Genomic DNA, 18,642 nt, shown 5'->3' on the forward strand with positions numbered 1-18,642 from the left:
ATGATTAAAGTATTCAAGTTTTATTACCTGAAAAAACAAGATTATATTCCATATTAGTCCAAGTACCAGAGAGGAATTTCCATCTGCTATTTCTGCTGCATCAATGCTAACAAGCTTTACCTGTAGAAGAGATCATAAATTCAGAGCCGAATTCAAAGCAAGGTAAATGCAAAAAACGCAGTGAGACTACTGGATATCTCCAGAACACTTCTGCCACTGACTGGCCAGCCAAAAAGCAAGACTGAAATCTTGTGTTAATGATAATTTGCCCTGATCACAACCACCCTGCTCATTGAACTCTTATCTCAAGCCCCCAGCATAGTCTGCAGAACAGAAGTGAGCCCCGTTCTGCATCCTCAGGACCACAAATGTGTTTCCTCCATACAAAAATGGAACAAGATGGTGCCCCCTCCAGTGGATCCTGTTCTTAAAAAGTAGAGTAACTTCTTGTACAAAAATTAAAATCCTAGTAAGATCTGCTTACTTCTGTTTTGCTATGCATCTCCTTTCTCCTTGCTTATCTCACCTTACACAGCTTGTCACAGAGTTCCGATTAAATCAGTTAGCAAAGGATAGAGTTGCCTAATCCAAGCAAACTCGACTTTCCCACACTGAGGTTTCTTCCACCTGATAGCACCAGGATGTTATTCTCTTAGACAACACAGACTTGGTTTTGGCAAAGGTCATGGAGGAGGGAGGAAGCAAGGAAGCTGTCAGTACTGCACATGGCACCCACACTGAGTTAAAGCCCAGCATACAGCCCATTTATCACTTAGAAATCCGGTACATGATGAATCACTTAGCAGCGCATTACCCTGCTGCCCCAGTTCCACAGAAATGTACGCTGATAGGTTCCACCCACTGTGGTTTAATATCTAACCCTGAAGTTCTTGGCAGCTAAGGCAGTTTGCCAACACTTTCATCACCACTCTTTACTAACTGGTTTGGTTAAACTGAAAAAAGGAAAGCAAAATAACTTTTTATCTAGTGGTTCGCACAGCAGTTTTTAATCTTAGCAAGAAGACACCTCTAGCTGTCATGTTTCAAGGCTCAGACTTCTTGCTAGCTCCAGGGTACTTGGCATGGGAAAGCCTTTAAGACCTAGTACATTTTAATAGCACTTTCTCCAAAATGGGGAGCAAGTGGCATTTAACATTAGACTGCTCTCAGTGTCAGCTGTCCTCTTACTGCTGCTTGTGTTTGTCACCCAGCCCAGTAGAGAGAGACACCTGGCTATAAGATACTGTCTACTTACTCTTAAGGAAACAAGAAATCCATAGAAAAGTAGGTGTTTTAGCACTACTAATTAAAAGGCCATCTGTGTCCAAGGCTACTCCTGTCTGGCCTTGCTCATTGAGTTTCCAGGTTGTCCCCTAGCAAGGTCCTGGCAACCAGATGTGCTTCAGCTGCAGCTCTGCAATGCGTTGATACCAGCAGAGAGAAAAAAAAATCTCATCTGCCAGTGGGCCTTAGCTGGATTTGGGTAGAAGGCATCAGCTGAGAAACTGTTAAGAACTCTGAGAACTTGTAAAATATTTCTTAGCAGTTCTATAGCAGGACATGTTGACGTACACGTTTAGGGACAGAGCAGCCCCTACTGGTGGACTTTCCAAAAGGAGACTGGAACACCTGCAAGTTACCTGACCACTTCTTGACCTTTCACACCCTCTCCTGGGGAAAAAGGCAAAGGAGGTTAAGCCTCCCACACCTACCAGGTTGTAAGAGATCCACTAAGGCCTCACATCATGCCCATTCCTGCACTGGGGTTGCCGTGACTCTCCTTCATGACTAGCACTGCTGCAGGATCTCTGGAGCAAGAGCTAAGCTCATTGGAGGGAAGCAGCAAAGTGCCATCAGTTGCTGTTGTGGCATTCCACGCAAGGCAGGGTTTTGCCCCTGTGCACACACCAGATCCCCCCTCACCCATAAAGTTTAAACCCTATGGAGTACTTGCACCCTGGAGTCAATAGGATCATCAATTACATTTTCTTCCCAGATGGTATAGTGGAGAAGTTGCAAAACTTTACTTCAGATACTAGATAAAAAGATCTTTCAGTACAGCAAGAATGCCGCAAGTCCTTTATGGGACATAGTCCAATATTAGTTTTCTCTTTCTGAAAGATCTGGGTATACCAGGTGTATGAGTTGTGATACGGCTGGGACTTCTCTTGACAGCATTACTTCTCAACACTTTTCAAAAGCAGAGAGTTTTCAAGACACAGGCCACATCCATGGGGCTTTGGAATAAAGCCCTAATGGGATAAATCAAAACAGAAAAAAAGGATTGAATCATTTCAAGCGGCAGGGTCTGATCTGATTTGGTCACTTAAAACTTTAGGATGTGATGTTGCAACAGTGCCACACTGACTACTAGGGAAGTTATATCCTTATAAGGGTTTGATTCCTGGAATTATGCATTTGTGTCATGTTCCCAGATTTCATTTTCTCTTGCCTTTGACTCATGATCAGCTGCTGCAGCAGTTTACTAGATAAATACATGATTTTTAATACAGAAAGTATCTCTGATGAAAGGAAGGAAAGTCATCTACCTTCAGCATAAATGAAGTAATGCCACTAAGACCCGGTTCATAAAGATTACTTGCATTTCTTTTTGTTTTCTTTTAATATTGGGTTCCTGATCCTTTAATCCTGTTGAACTTTTATATCATAAAATGAACAAATAACCCTTGTTTTAGACTCTGTAGGTGTTCTCGTTGTGCATTTTTATGTGGCTTTTCAGCCTTGCTGCTAAGGTAAGTCACAGTGCCTTTAAGTAGTGCATTCCTATTATGTACATGCAGCGCATCAGACTAGTTACAACAATTACAGTTTGCAACATGTATCAAGGGGAGGTATTAAGACCAGCCTTTGGAAATACTCACATTACTGTCCTCCAAGAACTTAAGTGCTTTGGCTATGTTGTTCAAACGAAAAATGCGATGGGTTGAAGATTTGTATTCGTGCATCTAGAAAAAATAAGAGATGTTTTTAAAAATGGTGGAATTATTCACCATGTCATACAAAGCTTAAAAAACCTGCAAATAGAGAAGCAAAATAAAGCTAAGGAAATCTACCTATATAAAATTACTTCCATGTTTTCTGATCAGTAAGGTGCTTCAACTACATGATCTGCCCTTCCTGTAGCAAAACAGGGTGAGCAACCTGCTTTCCCGCTCTCCAGATGTTATCACTCTCTTGGACCTGCCACGTTGATTATTTATGTAATCACTCCCCAACCATGTTCAGTCACAGGATCAAATTTACCTGAAAATCTGTAATAATACATTTTTTTTCTTGAACTAAATTAAATTATCCTAATTAGGAAGTGTGCGCAGTTTTCATAGCAGGCACAGGCAGGTGGGAGGTAGAAGCCTTCATTTGTGCAGAAATGAAACAGATTTGTTGCACGCCTGTCTCCCTGCAACTCCACTTTGGCACACTGTTTTTATCACGTGTGTGCCAGGACACCTAACTGCCAGCACAAGTTTGACCAACTGACCTTGCCTCCTTCCTTGCCCTTCTCCCTGACCTCCCGGGGCATAACCTAGGGTCTACCATGATGTGTTTCCTCCTGCAATTCCTTTCCAGCCTGGTTGTCAATGCAATCTGTGTGAATGCGCAGAGATACTGCTGCTTCTGCTACAGCTCCCTAAAACTGCAAGAATATTAAAAAATAAGCGGTTCTGAATGTGTGACCACAGTGGCCATTCATGCTGCAGTATGCAGATGGTTCAGTCCCTATAGAGCATCACCAGGTGACTGCAAGTGCATCTGCAGTGGCTGCAGAACAGGCCTCTCCTCTTACGCAAGTCTGATACCCACACAGAAGAGAGTACTGGCTGACAAGACTGATGTAGAAAGAAAACATTAAAGTCAACTGTAATTAGTCATTTATATTTGCACTGGGTGTTTCCATTTCTGGTATGTGGAACTTCTTTATACAGCTCTTACAGAGAAAGGATGAGAGAAAGATTCTGATAAGTGAAACTTTGCGCTTCTGATTTAGACCATATCAGTAACACTAATGAAACCTGAGCCAGGATACCAGAACTAAACTCACAACTACACCAAGCATCAGCAGACCTATTAAGTGTCATAATGATCTTACGACAAAATAAAAACAGAATTTATGGATTAAAAAATAATACAACAAATATATCTTTTCTTGGTAACGTGACTTGGGTGATCTCCAAACAGAATATGTGAGCATTAATGTATTAAAGCCTTAAAAAACCTGAGGGATGGGAACATTTACACTGATCACACACCATTTACACCACAGTTATATATTTCCTTGAAATTTAAGTTACAACTCAGGACACCAGCCTGTAACATAAGGAGATAACAGTGAAGTTGCTGAAATGCTTATCATTATACCAAAGACACAGGACCAAATTCACCCTTATTCCTTGGATGTCCATACATTGTTGCTTGTAACATACAGAGCTCCATACCTATGGAGGTTTCTCCCTCTTTTATACATACCAGCTTTTGTCCTGACAGGACTTCCAGTAGCGCCATCAAGATTTTGCCATCTTGTATATCAATAAACAAGTCTTTCACTTTCAGAGGAGGCTTGCACTGTGAAGAAAAGAAACCAGATATAGCTTCTAAAGCAGTACTGCTTGGTACGTCACCATGATTTCAGAGAGTAAGAAGGAGAACTGTACAAGACAGAGATACTAGAAGTAAATCTTAGCCTGCAGGAAGAAAGGGCCGACTTTTCTTCACATCAGTGGCAATTCCATCCTAAGAATGCCTGAGCTAAAACTGAGATATAGTACTCATGTAATTGAGATCAGACAAGGACTTATTCCAGATTTCCCCTAACAGAATCTCACCTTAAATACTCTGCCTAGGAAGCAACCACCCAAGGGTTGGGTGCTGATCCCTCAGACTAAAGCAAGTCCAGCAGAAACAAATCCCACTTTATGCCTGAAATAAGCCCAAGATCCAGCCAGCCCAATGTTCTGTCTCCTCTGTAAGGTTTCTGGTGGTGCCATTCTGTTTCCCACTATTTTTGAAGTACTTTAAATAGCAGCTTCTTGTATTGTGTCTCTCTCTTCTCAGCAAACTCCTCCAAAGGCAACCATCTCCTCACTTCACCAAGGTGTCTGATGATGTCTGCTGTGAGGCACGCAGCCAAGTCAGCTCAGCGCTTAGGGGTAGTCTCAGCTGCAGCAATTACTCTCTGTTCAGGTGTCACTCACTCACGTGTCCCTAAAGAGCCAAATCTTTTTATCTTTGGTTGGGCAATGCACTACTGTTTGATTAAGCACTGCTTCTGGCAAACTGGGACCATACATTTTTGTTACTAGTCTTTAATCTAGCCAAGAGTACTAAACAATGCTCCATACTGAAAGAAACAAAAGTATCATTCATTTCAAGATTAAATAACCTATCTGAAAGCCTCAAACCCAAACCTATTTTTTTTTTTCATGACTTAAGACAAGAACCACCAGAACTCAGAAGATGCAGACTACTCCCAACTATCCCATCAGTGGCATTTCCATTTCTGACCAGCAGAGGCAGCTCCTTACAAAAGATGACCCAAATGGGATGGTCTGCTCCAAAAGGGGACACACCACACCCTAAGTTTCCTGAAGAAGTACAAGAAGACGACTTCACTGCTGCCCTTAAAAGAATGAAGCCGCTCTGCAAGAAGTGCTTCTTTGAGGATAAAGGCAGAAGCCACCTTTCTCAGTGGTTGTCCTTGGGGAATCACCTGTAATTAGAGAGAGTTTTAGTGAAGCTCTCATTATTTACAGGGATATGTTTATTTTGCCACTTCCAGGAAAAACATTAACACAGAGGCAGATTTTTGCCCTTTCTTCAGAAAAGCATTTTTCTTTGTTGAATCAGAGAGGAAAAAAAATTTGTATGCTCTCCAGAGAAAACAGTTCACCTGCCCACAAAGTTTCTAAGACTTCATATGCTTGGCACAGCAGAATTAACAGCACCCTACAGCCTTTTTCATGATCTAATTCCTTCTGTAAATCAAAGACCTCCTCTACAGTCATGTATTTGACAACGCTTTTTGACAACTTCCAAAATTGCAGTTAGTTTAAAGCCCTAGAGTCTCGTTCACGAAGGAATCATGTAACACTGTCTTTGTTCTGAGAGACCTTTGGGAGCAATTGCTAGTCAAAACATTTCCAACTAGCCTTATTCTGATTTTCCAGTGAGATTTAAGAGGATCCCTTTATTCCTTAGGCAACACTCATTGCAGAGCAGTGGACTTAAGCAACTATATATGTGATGTCTGTCTTCTAAAACCCCTTTGCTTTACTATGTCTGAAATGCAATCACTTTCCAAGAACTACAGGAGCTAGACTAAGAGTCAGCTTGTAGCCCAAAGTTAGTCCCAATCTGTACTTTATGAAATTTAGCCACAGATACTAAAAGCACTGTGAAGCCCGAACTCCAGTCCAAGTTAGGACTGTTGGCCTAGGTTAGGAAGCTGGTCTCATTCCTTGATCCTACACTTAGCATTGCTGCTGTCTCTAATATTAAGGATTTTTTTTCTCCTTTCATCCTCAACAGCACTTATCTACTATCAATAAGAACAGTAAATTAGGTTTAATAGCCAAATTATGGTGTGATTAAGAAACAATTACATCTTAAAAATATAAAGTGATGTATATAAAGTGGATATAAATATATATATAAAAAAATATAAAGTGGGTATGTAAAGATCCCATCATATAGCCCCCCCCAAACATGACTGACAGGGAATTAATGTTTCCCATCTGCAGCTCTGGGATGAAGCCAGGTTCTGAAGAACATCTGTCTTTGGCCATGATGCCTCAGATGTTCAGACTTCCAGTCCAGGGAAGAACATCAGAATCATCACCTCAGAGCAGCCTAAACCACATTTGATTTTATGTGGGTACGTTCTGTGGGAAAATTCTAGCCTCATGGTAACAGTCAGTAGCATTAAAGACTTAAATGCACCTGAGATGAACTAAAGCCAGCCAAGCATTCATTGTGCCTGAAAAGCAATTTTCATTTACCCAGAAACTTGCTTTCACCTTCCCCTCATTCTCCTCCAAACCTCCCCACAGGAACAGAAGTCAACTTTTGTTTCCAAATTTTAATTACTTTAAAATGACTTAACTGCAGTCTGTCTATGGTTGTGTCCTTGTATCTCAATATCAAGACTGTTTGTCAGTCTTACCTTTCCCAAATGTAGGTTTATCCATCTGGTGAAGGTCCTCTTCTGTACATTTTCCCGTTCCACTAGAATATCAGAAACAAAAACCAGCACTTAAGTTTCCAGAAGAAGGAAAGCTGGTAGGAAATTTCAAAAACCGATGCACAAAAACGTCAGAATTCTTGAGAGCCCTATGAATAAAGCAAATGTATTCCAAATCTGGAGATATAAGGTTAAGCTACAGTGTTTTATTCAATTTCTTTGCCCAGATATGAGGTATATGCTTGTAGATGCATTCTAAAGGATGCAGCAAGAAGTCTCTCTCTTAGTTTTGCAGTCTTCAGCTTTTGAGAGGTGAACATTTATGTGTTGTGCGCAGCTCTCCAGTGATGTTAGACTCTGAGCAGGTAGCTTGACCCTTCTATGTCAATTTATAGGATTATTACTGTGACACCCACATGCAAATTGGGCTAGCGCGGATTCCAATGTACTTACTTGCACACACAAGGAAACAGGACTGCATTAGCCAACACAACAATTTTGTCTTCATTCTTATGAATGGAAAAGCCTCATCAAATCTCATCTTCCCAATCTCCTAACTAGTGCATTTAAAATCAAAATTCCAAGCCCCTACATTGAAGAATCATTTTATTTATATTGCAATAAGATCAGGAGTGCTTGTTCTTTGCCACAAGTGCTGTATGCTAGGTGCTGTATAAACAGCTCTTGGGCCAGCTGAAGCGTTTTTAATCACATCTGCCATTTCCTGAATCCGTTTCCATAGTGAACTACAGCAAAAGTGTAAGGGGCATCATATTACTGACCAACTTCCATTTACCTTCTAATGTAAAAAAGTAAACCATATATTTAATATAAATGAAGTAGACTGACAAAGTAATATTTCATTTTAGAGACAATTATTCTCAAGTGGTTCTCAAATTTCACTTGAATTAAGGAAATCTGGCAATTTATGAACAAAAACCATTAAAACTAGTTATATGCTGTATTTCAATTTACTCATAGAGCATATCAAATATATTTTAAAACCATTTTGTGTTTCTTCAGCCCTACAAAAATAGCTAACCTATCTACTGGGAAATCACATTCTGTAGAAGTCTGGTTTGTTTTTATTGGTCAGACTAATTGTAGGCTAAGTAGTAGCTTCTGTAAATCAAATTTTAATATTGTTCTTTTTGATCATTTTAACTGAAGGGTCTGCAGCCTCTAATCATATGTATAATTGTTTTCCTTATTTTGATGTATTGGACTAGAGCTTTCAGCATGAATTACATCTGTCATTGATGGCCATTCAGGCCTTTTAAGTCCTCTTATTCCTGTAAAACCTGATTTTATGTAAGATTGGTTAAAAAAAGTCATTACCCCTTAAATGCTTCAGAAAACATGGAAAATGCCAAACTAATTATTGCTGTTGGCTTTTCTTTTAAAATATCTTAGAAGAATGTGCACAGATTTGAAACAGCTCTCTACAAATGAAACTGTAAATTATATTAGGGTTCCAGAATATCTGTAAAAAACCCACAGCATTTACCACCTACAAATCTCAAAGTACAATAAACGAAGAGACGTGTCACATCTTTCTTGGGCTTCGCTTCCTTCAGCACCTCGACCCCAGGACTGGCTTTCCATGTGCTCACACATCCACGGCTGAGTGGCAGAAGTGCTATGTGTCACCTAGGGTGTAACTGCCACAATCGATCTGTTAAAATTAACTTTTGAGGGTGGGTGGAGGTTAATGTTAAGCCAGATCTGTTCCCAGATACACTTTGTTTTGTTCAAATACATGTGTTGGTGGTGCAAAGGGGAAGGCAGAACGGGTGCAGGAGTTAGCAGCAAGGCCACCTCTCTCTTAAGCTTGTCTGAAATGCTCAGAAATGCTCAGATGGGCAGTGCCAGGTTTCGGGGAGGACAGGAGACACTATCAAATGGCCTGGCTCTACAGACTTCCAATGTCAACTAAAATCAACGAGGAAACATGGAAGGGTACACAGAAGCGAACAATGTTTTCTGATTTCATCAGAGGCTTGGTTTCTTGGTTTTGAGTCCTATTTTTCACCAGTCACTTTGGCAACCTTCATTTTCAGGGTAAATAAGGATGCAAAAGAGAGCTGTGTTTATTTACAGATCATCCATAAAACTGAGCACACATTGGCTCCTAATTTTGCTGCAGAGATTCTGCCATCGATGCAAATGAGAGTTGCACATATGCCTGAAAGGATGGGCGAGCCAAGCTGGTATTACTGCTTCCTTCCGGAAGCTCACACACCAAAAAAAATCCAGGCACATTCAGGAAAGCACTGGCATATATACAGAGGCTTCTGACACCACTCAGTGAACGTTTCTACAGCGAACAGACTCGTACCAGTAAGAACGATGACCCCAGAATGGACACTATTTGATTCTGTAATAGTCTAAAGCAATAGTAACTGGATGGGGAAGAGGAAAGGGGAGGAAATGTGTTTATAAAATCCCTAAGGCAGACAGACCCCTAATGCAGTCCATATGCTCGACGGTGGAGTTAATGGGAAAAGTTCAGCACAGGTATTTACTGATGTGTGCCTTTAACTGTTATTCTTCTCCAGCTTTGTGGACCTCCCAGTTTCAGTACAACCCCTCTTCTCCACAACGTTTTCATTTGAGATGATTGTAGAGACTCTATAAACTTTATACAGTTTCTATAAATTAAATGGAATCTTTTTTTCTCCTTCGCACCTACTATTGTATAACAGTGAAGAAAATCATTCAAGTCTAAAGTTCCTATGCTGATGTATATAGTTTACTGAAACTGCACTGGGTTTACTGGGCAGCTAGAGAGCAATAACACCATTATAAAATAATAATTACACACACCATATGGCTGGCCTGCACACAAATCCTATGCTGGAAAAGAAGGATGCCTGCTGTGAGGGTTGGATTCAAAGATGTAATGCTGGAGGGTAGTAAAAAGTTAGAAATTGCCATTTTGGTTCAGCTCAGCTCAGACTTTGACATAAGAGAAAAAAATATAAAAAGAAATTTTGACCACCTAGCTAGGTCTTCCATACTCTTCCAATAAGCTCAGCTGCAACATGCTTTCACAGTAGGGTCTACGGTGTTGCAGAGACACAGTATTCACATCAAAGTACACAGGTAAGGCACCGACGGGCATTAGCTGCAATAATTTAGAGGGGAAAAAACCCCTAGAGAAGGAAAAAGTGTACTGGTAGGATGATGAGCCTATTTTAACACATGCACTTCTTTGCCCCACAACTGTGTTCTAGAGGACAGCAGAATTTGGCTCAGACACAATATCTGCACCCTAGTCAGTTTGCAAATAAACATTGACAAAGATATATATTCTGGTTTGTCAAATCTTATGGTAAAGGCAACTAATTTATCACAGAGTAAAACTAAGCTAGTTCAAAAACCACTTGGGCAAATTCAAGGTTAAGCTGCTATGGATGAGAAAGTTCAGCTGCTTCCCTTTGTGGCACTATTTCCTTCCCCACCAGCCCAGAAATTCCTCAGGCATTTACTGCTAATGCCATTTCTTCCTCCTTCAGATCTTCTCAAAGGTCACTACCACTGCAATACCTACAAGAAGCCAATCCCCTAACAGCCTCTATGGTCAATAACAAATTGGAGATAACAACTATTGATTTGTTTTTAAATACTATTTATTCTGTTGTTGTAGAACCAGTTATGAATAATCCTCTGAGGCACACCACCACAGGGCTGGGCACATGAGGGCACTATGAAACGTGGAAGCTGATTTGAGTGGAACACTTGTCAGTGTGTAATTACCTAGCTTCAGAAAACTGCTTGATATGCGTGTATGGGTATTACTCCCAAAGCAAAGCAGAAGGTCACTTAAATTTGTTTCCAAAGCTATTAGCATTTCATCCAGGATATCATCATCAGATGATGTTAACACCTTCACAACAGGCCAAGCCGGCTTTTAGATCCACTTGCAGCTTACCTTCAAGACATCTTGTTAAATACTAGTTTTATAATATGAACAAAAGCCAGCTTCCTCGTTTCCACCACAGGTTATAACCTCTATAGATACAAGATATACCTGTTATTAACATGAAGCAAGTTTTCAAGACAGAAATGGTGGTGTTGGCCACCTGACTGTGAAAGAGGATGCTTTGACTGCCCTTGGCTTCAGAAGCAATAACCTGCCAGGAGAATCATCCCATATTCACTTCATCAGTAACCCGTGGCCACCACAGAACCAGCTCATAACCTGTGTGGCTCTGGAGGTATTTGAGCATCTGCCAAAGTCTTTGGCCACCATGAGAAAACTGCACTTCTTATTAAACAACAAAAATATACGGGCAAATGTATGATATTCAAATACTACAGCCTAACTCCAAAATGAAACATGTGGCTCAGACACCCTAAGTCTTGGGAAATGCGAATTCCTCTCCTTCTGCCTTCCTCACCCCAAAACCCCAGCTCATACAGCCAAGCAATCAATCAGTCTCTAAAGAACACATATTGAACATTTTGAACTACTCAAACTCCAGGCCACTAAAGAAAACGAGAACTGGATTTTAAACTGGGCTTCACGGTGTTCCTACACTGACTCAGCCTGGGTATTTCCGATTATTAATAGTCATCATACTATCAAGTTGGAATACTGTTTTCTCTGCAAACTTAATGTTCATGAAGGAAGCCAGACTGGTATCTTAGAAAATGGATTTTTACCTAAAATTGTTAATTTGCTGCCCACAATATTCCAAGCTTGTGCTACTATGTCTCAAACACTGAAGCATGTGCTTCGAGACATGAAAGCTCATGTTGTTTTTACACATCATGATGAAGTTGGAAGCAATACCATTAGCTAAAGAGAACTTCTTGGGCTTTTGTTCTAATTAGGTGATTGTATGTTTGCATAGACCCAGACTGATGGCACTGAGTAACCAGGTTGAATTTTGGTGTCAAACCAGCAAAAAGAGCATGATGTCTGACTAAGATCTGCCTCTTCTGTATACAATGCAGTAGGGACATGTGAATCCTAGCATGCTGTTCTATCCTTTTTGCCTATATAGATGCAAGTAATAGCATATGCCATATAAGCACATTAGTTACAATAAGCAGTCAGACATTAGATAGAGGATATTGATGTTAGGTACAGGATATCGACAGCTGTAAGGAAGCACAGATCCTGGTCCAGGAGACCTTTTGCTGTTCAAGCACAACATGTGGGACAAAGTTCAGAGGCAAAGACAAAAGACAGGGCACATGCAAGCAACACATCTGACATGGGAACGGTGATTAGAGGTGAGCTGTAACAAAAAAAAAGGGGGGGGGTGAGAAAGGGAGACGGGGGGGTAGCAACGGACAGCAAAATAAATGGAGAATTTAAGATGAAATGTGTAAAAGTAGGGCAGGAAAAAGTGCAATTAAATTTTCTACTTTTGCTTCACCTCAACACAGAGTTACATTAAACACATTGAACTATGAACCCTCAGAGACTTAATCTCTGTTATATATTTTTAGAAGAGGCTGAAAATATAGCTCACAACATAAGGCAACACGTAGGAAAACACATTCCTCTCAAGTCTATATGGTGCGGTCCAGCTACATTGCTCAGTGAGTACTCCGTACTTACAAGAAAATCCCCATATTTGTACGAGTGTGAATTTTAATGGCATAATCAAAGAATAAGAAAAAAATTTATCCAAATTGCCCACAAAATTCCTTTTATAAGCTTTTGAATTCCTGGGCATTGTTTATTTTCCTTGTGCTTAAGAAACCTCCAAACAGCTTAGAAGATTAATATAAATTTTCTTTTTGATCTATACAGGGGTTGAAGGCTTTGTTGTGTACCAAATGCCAATTTGATGTAATTTGGAACACATGAAATATTAAATCTTAAAAACTCTGGTTTTCTAAAGGAAACATTAACAACACTATATAACATGAGACTGCTCTCAAGTTACCTCCTATGAAATAGGGCCTCTAAGCCTTCCAGATGAAGTTGTTAAGTTAATTGTTTGTTGAAACTGACCCATTTATTAGGGTCCTTATTAAATTTCTATGGCAGGTGTTGAAAGCTTGAGGCTTTTTCATTCCATTAAAGTTGCAGAGTCTGAGTCTTACTCGTTCAAAATTCTTTAAAACTCTGGGTTGGTGCTGCAGAACACAAACATCGCAGGATCACAGGCATTACATTTTCATTAGCTGCAGCTGAACAGGTTTCTTTTGGAGTTCAGTGTCTGGTTATAGCAAAATATTTACTGCTGCAATTGGTATATTAGGATTACATACACCAGACAAATATTGCAGGATGAATATGAGATTTCTGAAAAACTCTTAGTGCTTCAGTCCTCACAATGTCTGAGACAGATGTTCCTCTTACCAAAGCACTAGAAAGATGAATTTACTTGTAAATTCCGCTGGACTCTGGAAGAGAAATCCTACATAAAATATTACTATTAGAGCTGATCAAAACAGCTTCCAATGAGAAGGATTTATTTTTCCCCCTTGAAAAGTAATTTGGTAGTGGCAGATGGTAAAGATTCCCCTCTCTGCACCCTTCAATCACAAAGCAAACATCTTTGTTCTCATGACTTCTTACACACATGGAAAATGTTATTGAACAGATTAACAAAATTTCTCATTTACATACCAGGAATGTTCTTATGAAACAAAATGTGACAATTTTAAAAAAGAGAAATACAATTCTATTTTGAACACACTGAATGAAACGAACATCAGTGTCTACTGGGAATGTTACTGGACCCAACAAAGTAGTAATTAGGTTAAATTCAATGGCTTTGGAATTGATCTAACAAGTGATTTAAGTGTTGGTCCAGCAAGGGGTTTTCAGACTGTGCACACCACCTGTTGTGGTATATTACAGGTGTACAAGGAGCATAATACCTCCTTCTGTACATGAAAATAAAAGAGGATTTGCTATTACCAGCAATGGCTATTAGGAGCAATGCACATTTACAACATCTCGATTCAAGAGTTGCTCCTAGCTCAGGGTTCACTGTGTTCCAATGCTGTTTGCTGCACTAGTACTGGTTTCTACAAACAGTTCATCTCCTGGGACTGCTGATGTTTCTTGGGGGCATTTAGGTCCCCAGCTCTGCAGTGGGCAAAATGTCCAACCCTTGCCGTTGCCGGAGTGCTGAACTCTGCTTCAAAGGGCAATGCTCAACTTCAATTTCAGCCTCTTCTTGCACCTTTTCTACCTACTTGAGTATAGTAGATATATATCTGATATATAGATACATAGCTGATATATATATATATATCAGCTCCGATTCTCTTCACTTGCCAAAAATAAAATCAGGAGTGGCCTTCTGAAAATAACAAAATTGTAGTCACTGCATTCAGCCAGGTACCAGTTAGCCATATCTTCTTGTTAGTTAGAGGAATGGCTCTTGAATCAACTTCACACCACCGTGGTTCTACCAGCCCTAGCACAGCCCTTTCCCTCCCACTGACATGGAGAAGAACACCTCGTACCTATACCAATATCTGCACCAATATCTATATCCCACTCCTAACTGAAGATCTTGGTGCTCGTCCTGTAGCATCAAAGAAGAAAAGAACAACTTTCAGAAGCCATCCTACCTCAACCAAGTAAGGGCTAGTCACAAAGTCCAGTCTGTTTCATCTCCACTGCTCTGCATTTACCCTTAGTTGCTGTGGCAAACCTAGAAAGCCTAGACTGTGAAACATTCCTTATTGTTTATGATTTTTCCTTCCAGAGAGGAAAAAAAAAATCCTTTTGGCTGGTTAATTTTGTTGAGACATCAAAAGTTGAAATGCAACAAGATATTCTGCTTTACATCAGTTCTGACAACAGTGCTAAAGCCTGAATAATTTGAGATGAGCAAAGAAGCCCAACAAAACCCACACTATGTGTCAGGGTTATTTCTTGACATTCAGAGTCAGATGAGAACTAGCGTGTGCCCAGATTCCCACTGCTTCCTGTATTCATCAGTTAATGTTAATAGGGTGGTGGTTAACTGTACTTTTGTGCATATGAAACCATTGTAACTGAATTTGTGAGTAATAGGAGGAAAATGCAGGTGCAGGAGACCAATAACACGTCCACTTCCAAACAGAAGTCCCGGGCAGCTTCCTGAGCATCTTTACAGGAGTCAGTCTTTAATACAAAACTTGAAATCTCGCAATTAGTAACCAGGACCTTCAAAGAACTACAGGATGGTACAGAAGGGCTGAGGAGACAACTGCCAGAGATGTATAATCTTCTTTGGAATTTGCCTTTACCTGTGAGAAGCTTGTACTTTGAAGACAGTAGTATCATTTTCTAAAACCACGTAAGGAAAGGCAACCACAAACATGGCGTGACACAGAACAACCTTGCAGAAGCCATGGCATCACAAAGAATTGACTGTTGGGGTGCCTATGGCTTCTGGATTTCTCTTTTCTGCTTCCCCTATTGTCCCCAAAGAACTCGGGGACATTACTCAGCCACTACATTATCCAAACCAAGAAATGCTTATGAAGCCTTCTGAACAAGACACTGCAGCACTAGAAGAGGTTCAGAAGTAAAACTTAATTATACATGTGCAGTACTGCAAAAACAGTATTAAAAGCTAGAAAGAATAACGCACTGCATGGACCACCAAAACCTACTGGTATGCTCAAGAAAGGAAGGGGCCTCAGATGGGTCTCCCTAGTGAAAAATATACAGAATCACACTGCGTTCGGCCTCTCTCCCATTTATCCATCCCTTTAATGTCCTCATCAAAGCCACTAAGCAGGACAGAAGAAATAGAGTGAGGAGCATGGTAGTCAGATGAATATTAGAAACATGCAGAAATACATGCGACTCAGAGCAAAAGATTGAAGAGATTTATGGAGATTAATATTAACTAGCACAAAATCCTGTGGCTTTGGAGGAATAAGCAGATGCTTTGTCCGTTGTGGGCCGGACACGTGATCTGAAGTAAAGGGTATGAGACCGTTCTTGGAGTTATGGAGAGGAAAACAAAAGAAAAAACACAACATAAGAGATAGGAGCTACACTGCAAGGTACTATGTTGTAGAGCAAGGCAACTGCCATTTAAAAATGGATGAAGGCAGAGTGTAAGTCGCCAAAGTTAGATTAAAATGGCTAAAAAGCTGAACTATAGTAGAGGTCCTTTTTAAGATGCATTATAAAATGCAAGAGTCTAGCAGGGACCAGTGGATACCCCTGAGGAGTTGCTATTTGTCTGAATGACCTTCTAGGAGGTATGCTTCAAGGGAGTTACACCTGCTTTTCTGAGAGAAGGGTAGCTTCTCTCAGAAAAAGTTATGAGCAGATCAAGGATGGCAACCTTCTGAGTGTTCAGCTAAGTCAATCATGTAGCCTCCTCCACGAGACTCTGACCGTAACTCTGCCCCCCTCTAACTCTAACACAGGCTTCGTGGGCAGCACAGCAGAAAGCCTGGTCCCCTCTGCTTGCTGATGAGCACTGCTTTAGGTAGCGCAGGGAACCATGAGTTGGAAGTCATGGGCATTGTTCTGGGTGATGCTATCCAGCTGCCAAAAGTTAGCAGAGAAATTATTTTTCTGAAGTCAGCAGCAGGCTTTCTTTTGCTCCAGTAGGCTTTGAAACCAGGCTATAACGTGTGAAGATTGTCCAGAAATAGCACTGGCACAGCTTACCAATTAATCAAAACTAGAAAGTGTTAGACAAAACCTTGGACTGGGCTTGGATTGAGGCTTGCTGTAACACTCAGGATCCCAGTTATTCCTAAGAGTCTCCCAGAACGTGGCAATGCATCCCTCAAGTGACTGACTGAAGCTCTTGATGGAGTTTCACATTTTTAGCTGTATGCTTGAAGGCAGGTTTCAGCAAATCTGCCAGGATGAAAACCCAAGGAAAAGAAATGTGTATACAGGTTCTCTTGTTCTGAGGATCCAACACTAAAATAGTACCATTTTATGGCATTAAATCAAGACCAGAGCACAATGAGCTTGCATGCACTGCATGCATCTTCAACACTGACACTGTCATGCCTCCTGACTCTCTCATTAAATAGTTCATCTGTAACCTCCAGGACAACAACCAGCTTTCTACTTGTCTTTTTTTTTTTTTTTTTTTTTTTTTTCAAAATTCAAATGAGAACATGGCAGGAACCATGAAAACTCACCCCTTGTCCTTCATGGCCCACAGGGAATATCCACCCGTAAGAAAAACCAAATATAAAAGAATTTGGACTTAAGTGTCAAGCAAATATTTGTGTTATTTATGGACATTTCCAGAACCAAACTTTAGCAGAGAGGCATTCCTGATGTACAGTATTACTCATAGCAAGACAATCTTCTTTCAAGCAAAAACCTGTTACTACATAGCTATACTCTGTCTTTGCACAGTATCTTCAACCCGATGAGCTCTGTGATCCTCCTTATCAGACTTTGATATCCTTGGGGACAAGATATAGCATTGTCTCCTGTTACAAAGGAGAAAATGGGAGCATCAAGAACTTCAGGGACTAATTATCATGCAAGCAACAAGCCCTTCCTTTAATATACTCAATGGTGCTCATATGGCATCACACCTTTCCAAAAGGCAAGTTTAGAAAAAAAAAAAGCTCATGGAAAGAACACGTATTTTGTTGCTTTGAACTGTGCTCAACATGCATGACGATCCCTCCTGAGATGGATTTAAGAGATATACTTCAAAATGGGATGTAAGCCATTTTATTTGCTATGTTAGCTTGTACTCAGACAAACGGTAATCAGACATTCCAGAGAAAGGCGGACCTTCAAATACACGTCATAGTCCATAGCACAAGAGGAATAAAGGCACCTTGGAAAGAGAATGAGCTTCTGTCAGAGGGTCTGGTTTCTACAGCCCTTTGAATCAGTTCTCTCCTTTTATTTTCCTTTTAATGCCAATTAAAATGATTTTTTCCAAGCTTCCTGGTGCTCTTGGCCACTCCCCAAGACTATTAGAGAGATGAAGACAAGGAAATGTTCAGTCACTGCAGAGTGCTTGGTGGGACTTCAAAGTTGCACCATGGAGAAGTGTAGTTTCACATACCCTTTAACCCAGTACAGATCCACACTGCCACTAAGAGGCTTAGCAAACACTTCGGCCAGCACAAGGGAGGGTGTCCAACAGCGTTTTGGCAGCAGAGCTGGCCTACTGTGTACCTGAACCCTTGGCCTGAGAGCACTCATATGTCTAAACATTATCAGATTAGCTCTGTAGGATGTGAGATGAGCAATGGAAGAGGACAGTGAGGCCACTGCTGCTTTCAGGACTACACACTCCAGTTCCTTACAGCAACTCAGCTGGACAATCCAGTAAAATAGGAAAAGACACCAAAAGCACCAGGAAGGCTGCCCTCCACGCAGCCTCTGATGTCAGCAGCACCTTCTTATTAACAACATTGAGATCAGCTGAGCTAGTACAACCATGGACATTGAATTTTGGGTGACAGAGGATGACAAGACATTCTCTTAAGGCCATGTCTATGCTTAGACTTAGAGACTTTAAGCTGAG

General features: G+C 40.6%; 1 protein-coding gene across 1 annotated transcript in view; it reads right to left on the bottom strand.

The window, feature by feature from the left end:
• Positions 1 to 18,642, bottom strand: part of CLMN (calmin) — a 73,242-nt gene that overhangs the window by 14,373 nt on the left and 40,227 nt on the right. The window contains exons 2-5 of the mRNA XM_087747631.1: positions 7,178 to 7,239; positions 4,486 to 4,581; positions 2,883 to 2,966; positions 28 to 120 (exon numbers count right to left, since the gene is read on the bottom strand). Coding sequence (XP_087603757.1) covers positions 28 to 120; positions 2,883 to 2,966; positions 4,486 to 4,581; positions 7,178 to 7,239 — 335 coding nt within the window. The remainder of the gene's footprint in view (positions 1 to 27; positions 121 to 2,882; positions 2,967 to 4,485; positions 4,582 to 7,177; positions 7,240 to 18,642) is intronic.

This window comes from Nipponia nippon, unplaced genomic scaffold, assembly GCF_047370975.1.
Source record: "Nipponia nippon isolate SJK-2023a ecotype South Korea unplaced genomic scaffold, ASM4737097v1 scaffold_11, whole genome shotgun sequence".
Lineage (NCBI taxonomy): Eukaryota > Metazoa > Chordata > Aves > Pelecaniformes > Threskiornithidae > Nipponia > Nipponia nippon.